Here is a 10,751-nt window from a genome sequence, read left to right on the forward strand (position 1 = left end):
CGTGTTGGGCCCAGGCCCACGTTGAGTCAGCCAATCAGAGTGCAAATAAAGCGTGACAGACAGACAGAGGCTTTTATAATATTAGAATTAGTAGAGTAAATAAAGCTTCCATTTCTGAAGTACTCAATGTTCTTCTAATCCACAAGTACTATAAACATGGTAGAAGTTCTTAACTTTAACTAGTTGCTTCAGCACATGGACAAGCATACATTTTAGCTGCACTAAAGGGGAAAAGAAAGCTGCTGCTTGGGAGCACACAGCAGCTGTTAATATCTAATTTCTCTACATGATCCTGTAGAGATACTTCATCATCCTAACTTTGATCCTAAATGAATCATGATTAAAGTTTGGAACAGTTCTGCTACACTTGTATATCAATGCAGAAATCACAAAGACCTAAAGAGACTGAATGACAACAGCATATATTGATGTCCTTCTACATTGAAAAAAGGTTACATAACCACAGCATAACATTCATTATGTTGAATTGGAGGACAGATTTGCAAAAGGGACTTAAAACTCTTGCTAACCTAATGGGAGGTGGGTGATCAGGTGCCTTTGAAAACTTGCTCCTCTTTGCCTCTTTAAAAAGGCAGTTTGGAAGATTTATAACAAAACAAGAGAGTCTTCAATGATTTTTAAAATTGCTTTTGAGTATTCATGGTAAAAAGCTACTTACCTATACAGTTTTTGGATTGCATGGGCTGCATTTTTCCTAACATAAGGAGATAAATCAGAGGATGCCTCTTTAATAGCAAGCATCATTATAGGAACAATAATTGGCACACGGATGCTGGATAAAACTCTCAAAGCACTTGCACGGATTAACTGATTAGGATCCTAAAACAAAAAAAATGTTAACACAAGTTTAGCATTAAAACATATGCAGAGAGTTTATTATAACCATTGCGGGCATAGTAATCTACCTGAATACCATTTTTCATTACTAACCAGACTATAAGTTCAGGGTTATGCAGATACCATACAATTTTTCTAAATCTGGCATCTAAAGGTTTTGTAGTAATTTATAAGCCCAAAGTTTATTAGCAAAAAACTAAAAATTCCTACTGGACTTAGGGAAGAGAGCCAGAACACTGGTGACCTTCCTGGGAAGAAGGAAAAACCTGGACACAGATGCATCATATTTTTCTTGTGTATCACATGCCCTGAAATGAGACACACACCTTGTTTCTGGAAGATAGACTACAGAATACAAAGTGTCCATCCCCCCCATTCCCAAGTCATGCCTGAGAGCTGAATGTATGCAGCAGGTCACTCACCCCCAGCCAACTCAATGGATCTTCAGGCAAAAACTACACAGTGTCATTCATCCTTTTCAGAACTACTACTGAATTGGTAGCAACTTTTGGCTGCTCAGCTAAAAGTTACTGCCAATTTGCAGCAATTGTGAAAGGGTTAACTCTGGACTCTGCCCATGGCCAGCTGGTGCCATTTGAGTCAGGGGGAGCACATGCCCCCCCTGACAACAGTCAGCGACAGGGGGCGGGGCATCTCCCAGAGGCCAACTGCACTGATGGCAGATCTCACTCACTAAAAGGCAGCTGTGCCACTTCCAGGAGTCCAGTGGCCACTTCCGGAAGCAGTGCAGCCACTTTTGCTGGCAACCCCGCTCCCCAGCCAGCACTCATGGGGGGAGCACCAGCACTCCCACCTGCTCCCCTGCTCGTTCACCTACACAGGGAGCACAACCTGACAGGGGATGCACATGCACTCCCTACACGTGGCGACTGACTCTGCCCCTACTACTTGTTGCCAAGAGATGTAGCAGCCATTACAGCACAGCACCTCCATGCTTTTGTTCTAGTGAAGAAAAAAAATCAGCTTCCCTGCTTAAAGACATCCCACTTTGAGGGCTGTTTTGAGGGGAAAGGTGTATGTGGCATCTGAGTAAACATAGTACTTCTAGTCTTTGAAGACCCTGGTAAAAAACAGGTTTGTTTGTTTTAATGGTAGTTTTACTTCCTGCTTCTGTTTAAGAGTGTAACATTTTGAAGTAGATAATCTACATCCTGCTTTTTTCCCCACAGAACTCTTTAACTACTAGTTACTTTATTGATAGTTATTAAAAAAGCACAACAAAATCTGTCATGTCACATGACTCACATTTGAACTAATACATCAACTGCCACACACAGTGTTTCTTACTAAACTGGAATTCCATTATTTTGTAACAATCCATTAGAATACACCCTACACTTTTAACTACAATGTTCTTCATCTGAGTGTGTATCTTCAGGACTGGAAAAGGCTATGCACTTAGCCAAAGTAAATGTTAGAGTGCCCATTAAGTCTGTAGCACTGCCAGTGGTGGGATATTAGCAGCCAAAAACTGATTAGTTTCCCTCATTTTCAAGGCTTCTAAAAATAGTCATTTGACAACTGCTTTTGCTTCACCCTTTGTACTGCTAATTATTCTGCAGTTAAAAGAGTCCAAGTGTAGTTAAGAGGTGCCACTAGGACTGAAAGGTAGCACGTACTTAAGCAGTCTGTGCAGATAACCCATGTATGTTATAACGTAAGCAACAGGCAGCGTCTTGAGTGCCAACTGTGGTCATTCGGTTAAAGCAAAGTATGCATTTATCAGACAGCTATACACGTATAATGTACTATATATTTACTCACTTTCAGAGCACGCTGGAAGGTACTGATGGACAGCAATGCCAGGTCCTGCTGCTCCTCTGCATATCGCATCAGATAAACATACACTAGCTTTTTTATCTAATACACGCACAAAACAAAAAACAAAAAAACCCAAAAGCATGAACATCAAAACCTGATAAATTTAAAAAGCTGCATAAAAGACTAGACAAGTTCTCAAATACACTTGTTCTTTGAAAGGCAAGACAGAGCTGGGAAGTAGGTAGGATTCCAAAGAATGTAATTTAAGCATCCCTGGGTAATCACACGCTCAGCACCTCAGCAAAAACAGTCAGTTATTCAAAACTTCTTGTTTTACTAGATTTGCAATACAAGTAAAAAATCCTTTAATATTAAGAAAAGTAAAGGAAATCAGAGCTGTCTTTGCCCTTTTAGGAGTATTCAAAAGATGCTACCAACCCACAATTTCTGATAACGGATGCACAATCCAAGGATTAAGGAGAAAGGGAAAACGAAAACAAAAACTCCTAGTGAATTATTTCTTTTGTACTCATTCAACTTAATTCAATTTCCCCCATATCTTTTCAAGTTTTAAAAAAATTATACCAGAACTCACTGAGGCAAAGCTTCTGTATATCAAGTAAGCACAGAATACAATTTCATGTTTGTTATAAACTGACTATAGGGGTTTATAATGGAAACTCTGAAAGACCCTTAACTACAGCTGTGCTATAATTATTGTCACTATCCAAAGACAGATTTTTGTGCCAGTTCTGGCAAAAAGCATAATATTAAATCACAGAAGGTTACACCACACTAAATTATTTGTTGTTCTGCTACAGACAAGCAGCAATCAACATTGACCACAAGAGGCCTATGCACTGAATGACTGCAGGTGTGCAAAGAAAGCCTTCTTTCCTTGAAACCACTCTGTGACTAGAAATGGGAGCACTTAGGGCTTCGTGACTATGCTATTCTTTTATCATTTACCTTCATTCAATGTTACAACACTCCTTTCTATAAAACTAATCATAACAGGACCACATTAGGCTTGAGGAACACAGGCAAATCTGTTTAATTAATTTATCAATACAAAACTCCATGAGTTATTGACTAAACCTTTGATTATTTTTGTTCTATACCACCAATTGCTTATTAGGTCACTTCTTTATTTTTAAACATCTGAAGACACGATGCGCATAACAGAGCAGAGGGCAGCATGCACTTAAACATGAAATGTACAAGTCACCTTTGTAACAATAAAATGTACTTTGATTCTCTTAAAACAAATAAACATGCTTGACTGCTTTTGCCTGATGCCAGAGTATTAAATATGTATTTAAAAAAGAAATTAGGAGGCATTTTTAAGCAACACCCCCAAAAAAACAAACAAACAAAAAAAACCCCAAACCCAGGCAAATCAGAAATCATTTATAAAACAAAGTAACCCATTTACAGCGACAGTCTTACAGGTATATCTACGCCTACAAAATGGGAGAAAAATCTGGTATAGTTCATAATAAACTGAACTCCTACTAGAGGAGAAGAAATTAGCTGACTGTCCTTTCAAGCAAGTTCTATATTTCCTTTCAGTTTGAGAAACCTCTGTGCATCATCAAAACACAAATACTTCCTTTCTAAACTGTACTGAGAAAAGAGGAACTTTTAACTCAGGCATCAAGCAAGGGGGTTGAGAAGAGATGTAGCAGGACAGTGCCAACTGCAACAGTATGCACAGCCACCAGTATGGTGATGGGGATTTTTATGCCCCCCTCCCCCCACACACACCAAAAACAGCACCTGGTGCTGCTGCTCCTGTTGCTCCCCCTAACACCCCATCCCCAGTTACGCTGCTGATGGTGAGTGTGAACAGAATTAACAAAAAAAGAGAACATGGGATAGAAAGGAAAGGGAGCATTTGCTTATTAGTAGGATTCAAGACTATCCAAGGTGGATTAAAAAAACAACTAACTAAATGATTTTTAATTAAAAAAAAAATATATCAGATTTTTTTTATTTAAATCAGATTTTTTTAATTTAATCTTATTTTTTGTTAAGATGTTTTAAAAACAAACAAACATAAAGAGTTTTAATTTAAGATATGTTAAAGCTCAAAGATATCATCAATAGAATAGGGATTATAACTTCTAATTATATACTATGAGACAATATATTCATGTAACCTTTTTAGAAAAGTTTTATAAATAGGTCACAACAGGCCATGGACTATATTAGGGCCCAATCGTATGAGGTCCCAGAGGCTCCTGTATAGATTAGTAAACATTAAAGAAAACCACTCTATCCAATGGGAGTCAGTGCTCAGTCTAGAAGATCCCATTAAGCATCTTTGTGATGCTTGTTTTTAGTTCTCAAACTGGATTTGTGTCTCCACAGATCATAGGCAAACAATGTTCTTTGGGTAAATATGATATCTTTTATTCGACCAACTAAATAATTGGAAAAATTGTTCTTTGCTTTCAGGCACAAATGCCCTTTCTTCAGGCATAGCGAGAGTTTGTCATCTCCAGAGGTAACATCCTAATTAACAGAAGTATAAGGGGATGACATAACAGTGACTGGTGATTACCCACCCATCAGCCCTCTTGGCTCTCTGCAAGTTTGTGTACACACAGTCAAGCCCTTACCTTTCTCTAAAAGTTCAAAGTTTCAAGTTAAATGAACAAAAGGTATCAAACAACAAGAATGCACTTTTTGTAGAAAACAATGATTGAACAGAGGCATCCTGACCAGTGATTTAAATCATTATTTACAACGGATTTTGAATCCACCCCAAGATTATCAACTTTGATCATGAGAAGAATGTTCTCCTCTCCATTTATGTAGCTGTGCTTCACTCTGAAGCCAAATTTACATCCCAATGGGAGAGAAAATACATATGAAGTTTTAAAATTAGTCAAGCTTTTAAAACCTATACTTAGAACATAGTGTCTATATTCAACATGAAAAAAGGGGGTGAGAGAGATGAGAATGAGACAGCAATCCAACTATAATCCGGTCAGTTTTCATAGGCTTGAAAATCAAAGTCTTAGAAAACAAGAATAAGACAGTCATGGAGGTTTAAAAACAGGTTAAAACACTGCAGGATTTTGTCCATGAAGATTGTGCTAGATGAATTTAATCACTGCTTTCTTAGAAAAGGCAATGCAGTGGCCCTAACCCATTTATATTTAAGCAAAGTATTTGATCCTGTACCTTTTAGAAAAGTATTGGCAAAGTTGGGTAATAAAAATAAGTGCATAATATATAAGGATATGTCTGAGAGCGACAGTACAACAGGTACTCCAACAAAGGGAGTTATAAGATTAGAGATAGATTACTAGTGGTGTTTTTCAGGCTCCTGAGACTAACTGTTAAAAAGTTTTCATTAGTATCTTGGATGCAGGAATTTGACTGTGCTTACAAAATGCATATGACGCTTAGCTAGATGGTCTTCCTAGAGAGAAGACCACACTGCAGGAAGAACAGATAGTTTTGTGAACTAAAATAACAGAAGTTCTATGAAAATTTAATAGCTCTAACTCAAAAGTCACACACTTATGGACTAATTAGATTTCCAATAGAACGGGGACTCCGTGATTGGATGTGATAGAAGAGACAATCTGAATGAACTGGTCAGTTTTAGAATATCCATGAGCCATCCCTGAAAGGCTAGGGACAGATATTCAAAAAGCCAGAGCCTGAATTGATTCAGTCTTTGCAGGTTACTCTAACCTGCAAAGACTGAACCAATTTGGAAATTAATAGATATTCACTTTTGATTCCAGAAATGCAGGCACATGCCTGCAGTGGCTCAGGCTGGAAGCCAGGAGGTGCTAGAGCAGCCCTCCCTTCCTTTTACAGCAGCCATAAGGCTGGAGGGAAGCTGACCTGGAGGGTGTGGCCAGCTCCCCCACCACCCACAGGGTTAAGTATGATTGGGGTGGGATTTAAACCCCCACCCTGGCCTGTAGAGACTTTAGCCAGGATGTGCTTGGAGGGGGAGTGGGGAAGCAGCCCTTGCAGACTTGTCCCCAAAGCCAGCTGTGGCAGCAGCTGAGGCAAAAGGGAGGCGGGGGCTGGGAGGGGATTAAACTCCCATCTCTGGGTGGGTACAGGACCCCAGCCAGAGTCTGCCCATCTTCTCCCCTGATCCTGCAGCAGGGGGCCTAGCCACAGCCAGCTGGCATGGCCCTTCTATCTGCCCAGAGCCAGGGCTGCAGCTGCGGGGCTTAGCCGAGCCAGCCTGCGGGTACTACTGAAAGCAGACGCAGCATGGGTTGGGCTGCAAAGGCTGGGCCCATCTGAGTAGGCTGCAACTCGGGCTGGGGCAGTGGGGGCTGTGGAGCCAGAATGCTCCTAGCTCCCCACACTCAGGCCAAGTAGGGCTGTTATGAAACTGCAGCCAGCTGGGAAGGGCCCCCTGGGATCGGTCCAGCCTGGGCTTTGGGGACAGGGCCCTTCCCAGCCAGCTGTGGCTCCATAACAGCCTGGCCTGGCAGCATGGGTTGGAGCTGGCCAGGTAGTGGGCTGCCCAGGCCAGCTCAGAAGGACCAGCAGGCACCGAGCCCAGCAGCCACCTGTCGCAGCCACCGCTGTGCCCTGTCCTGTCCAGCACCCAGTGGCTGCAGCTGCACAAGCTATGGGCTGGGCTGGGCAGGGCTGCGGGGTGCTATTCTGCCTCCCTTGCCTCCAGCTGCCACTGCTGCCGCACTGCTCTGGGTGGGCAAGTGAGAAGCTTCAGCCCCAAAGCTTCTGCCCAGCAATTGGGGCTCTGGCTCCAGCTCCTGAACACCTTCCACCTGCTCTGCCCACACAGGCTGCTCATCGCATTGGGCAGGCGGAGCAGATGGAAAGCAACCGGAGCTGGAGCCAGAGCTCCTTGCGCTGGCCTGAAGCTTCCATGCATGCCCTGAGCGGCATTACATGGTGCAGCAGAAGCAGGAGCCGCAGCTGGAGATGAGGGGAGCAGAACAATACTGCTGGGCCAAGCCAGCTTCCCCTCACCTCCAGCAGCTACTCCCCCTCCCATTCCTGCCCCTGCTGTGCGGGCAGTGGGCGGTGGGAGAGGAGCTTCACCCTGGCAGCTTCTGCCCAGCACGTGGAGCTCTGGCTCCAGCTCTCAGCCACCTTCCACCCGCTCCACCCACGTGGCACGATGAACAGCCCCTGTGGACAGAGCTGATGAAAGGCATTTGGGAGCTGGAGTTGAAGCCCCATGGACTAGGCAGAAGCCGTGGGGCTGAAGCTTCCTGCCCGCCCACCCGGAGCAGGGTGGCAGGGGCAGTTGGAGGCAAGGGAGGCAGAACAACACCCCCACTCTGCCAGCCCACAGGACTGGTGAGGCTGCAGCCACCGGGTGCTGCACAGGACAGAGGGTGAGGTGGCGACTGCCAGGCTCAGGGCCTGCTGGTGCCCCCGAATCAGCCCAAGCAGCCTGCTGCCCAGCCAGCCCCTACCCATGCTGTCCCGGAGCTGCAGACTGCTAGGAAGAGCCCTGCCCTGACCAGCCTCAGCTGCAGCTCCATGACAGTCCCCACCCAGCCTGGGCACAGGGACTACACAGCCCCCCGCAGCCCCAGCCCCAGCCACGGTCTGCTGGGAAAAGCCCAGCCCCCAAGACCCAGCCTGGGCTGGCTCCTCTGTGTCCGCTCTCAGCAGCAACCGCAGGCCAGCTCGGCTCAGCCCAACAGCCCCAGCCCCAGCTGCAGTCACTGGCAAGGCAGGTGGATGGCAGGGCCATGCCAGCCGGCTCTGGCTACACTCCCTCCCCTACTGCCGGACAGGGGCTGCTCCACCCTGGCCATGGTAACTCTGACTGCTACTGGGACAGGGAATGGAGGGAGAGATTAAATCCCCTTCCCTCTCCCTGTTTGCTTCAGAAAATGGCAGCGGTGTGCTTTTGAACTAAAGCACCCTGTAAGTATTTTAGTTAAAAAGCACGACACCACCATTTTCTCAGTGCTGACCTGCATTCTGCCGATTATACAACTGCAAGTAATGCATCCCCAGACCTTTTTCAAAGTGCCTGGTGCTGCAGTGCTTACATGCGTAAAAATGCCCTAAGACATAATTAACTGGTTAAACCACATCTTAAGTATAATGTCTGCCAGGGGCCTGGTAAGCAGCAGAAACTGCTCTTACAATATTTCTCACATGATGCACAGTACAATTTCCAGCAGCTGGTTTTGAGAGAAAAGTCCAAGTTGTATGCAAGAAAATACAGGACATGTGGACTTAATTCTAGTTAGAAGCTTAACATTTTCACAATTGGGATATTTCAGAGCTATGCCTTGGGCCTAGTCATATGCATTCTTATACCTTCAGGGTTTAAGCTACCTGTAAATTCAGAGAATAATTTTATATCACACTTAACTCTTTTAGAAAATAGAGAGAGAAACAAAAAGCCCATTTTCTACTCCTAACAAAATAAGCCACAGATGAACAAAAGGCTTTATTGAACAGTTCTGCTATCAAGATAGATACTAAAATAAGTTTTTATTATTGTTGTATCAACGCCCTATTATGTACTACACTAGTTCAGGGATGCTCAAACTCCAACCCACGGGCCAAGGGTCAGGAGTTCTGGCCAGGGAGGAGAGGATGGGTGGCAATTAAAACTGCCACTGCTCTCCCACTGCTACATTTCTAAGCCCTGCAGCCCACGACATGGCCCTATACACAGGAGCCCACAAACACTGAGGCCAGGAGCCCTGATGGAGCACACACAGGGCTGGGGTCCTCAATACGGTGTGTTGGACTTAGGCCCAATTCCGGTGCATGCCAAACCAGGCCCAGCCCAGAATTGGGGCAGCAGTCTAGTTAGAGCCAAAAGAGCTTGTATGTGTGTTTTGATCACAACTGGAGTCCAGGGAGACTCAGAAATCCTGGGCTAGAGAGGCCAGGTTTTGTATGTTGATTTCAGTATACTAGGCTGACTGCTGAGGGATTGCCCCACTGTGTTTCAGCTGGCCAGAGGAATGGCCAGGGCCCAGCAGGCCAAAGGTCCAAGACAAACCACAGCAAAGACTACTAGAGCCAAGGGCCCAGAGATCTCAGCTAACCCAAAGCAGGGACAGGGACTTGGAAAAGACAAGCCACTGACCATAGCCGAGACATGGAGAATCTAAAAGCCTAATACTGGGGGGACACAGAACCTGACAGATACCCAGAGGTTTAGGGGGGGGGGAGGGGGAGGAGACTACAAGGGTAGTTCAGCAGGTCCCACAGAACCCACAGAGCAGGGGTGTGCTGCAGCTTGATAGATAGCCAGAGGTTTGCGGGGGGGACTACAGAGGTAGTTAAAGAGGTCCCACAGCACCCGCACTGGGGTGGGCTACAGCCTGACAGAAGCTCAAGAATACCTGGAGGTTTGCAGGGGGTACTATGGATGTGGTTGAGGAGGTCCCATAGTGCCCCCAGGGGAGGCACTGCAACCTGATGTAGAAGCCCAAGAGGGGCAAGCTGACATAGAAGTCCAGAAAGGGCAAGCTGAGAAGCTGAGAACCCCAAAGCTCAGCCTGGTCCACAGACTAGAGCCAAAGGGCTCAGCTACAGCAAAAAAGAGCGGTGGCTGGGAAGGCTGAAGGCCCAACACTCCAATAATGACAGGCTCACCTCTAGATCCCTTAGGTAGCCTCCCTCCAAAAAAAAGGTTGGCTGATCTCCTATAGCAAGCTTTAAACTAGGCTCGCCGGGGGCAGGGACACAGAGGAACACAAGGACACTTTGCCATCAAGCCAGGTGACATACACAGTTAGTACCCAGGTAAGTAACAGAGGCCAGGGCAGGCCTCAAATGCCTCTATACAAATGCTCAAAGCATGGGGAATAAGCAGGAGGAACTCACCTTCCTGCTAGCTAACAAAAACCCAGATCTAGTGGGGCTCACAGAAAACTGGTGGAATTCTACCCATGACTGGGCAGTGGACATCAAGGGATACAGACTGTACAGGTAAGACAGAGCAGGGAAAAGAGTCGGGGGTGTAGCACTATATGTCAAAGAGCAATACACATCCTCAATGATCAGGATGGGGTCAGAGGAAGGGCAAAATGAGGCACTCTGGGTAAGAATGCAAGGAGGGGCATGGAGAAAGGGACTTGATAGTGGGCATCTACTACAGACCGCCTTACCAG

At 45.3% G+C, this 10,751-nt stretch overlaps 1 protein-coding gene across 1 annotated transcript in view; it reads right to left on the reverse strand.

Annotated features, from left to right (window-relative positions):
- AP3B1 (adaptor related protein complex 3 beta 1 subunit) overlaps window positions 1–10,751 on the reverse strand; it is a 344,453-nt gene that overhangs the window by 272,959 nt on the left and 60,743 nt on the right. Inside the window, exons 4-5 of the mRNA XM_019518249.1 lie at window positions 2,644–2,739; window positions 680–840 (exon numbers count right to left, since the gene is read on the reverse strand). Of these exons, the coding sequence (XP_019373794.1) occupies window positions 680–840; window positions 2,644–2,739 (257 nt within the window). The remainder of the gene's footprint in view (window positions 1–679; window positions 841–2,643; window positions 2,740–10,751) is intronic.

The sequence above is a fragment of the Gavialis gangeticus genome, unplaced genomic scaffold (assembly GCF_001723915.1).
Source record: "Gavialis gangeticus isolate Ggan-Ray unplaced genomic scaffold, GavGan_comp1, whole genome shotgun sequence".
In the NCBI taxonomy this organism is placed as follows: Eukaryota; Metazoa; Chordata; order Crocodylia; family Gavialidae; genus Gavialis; species Gavialis gangeticus.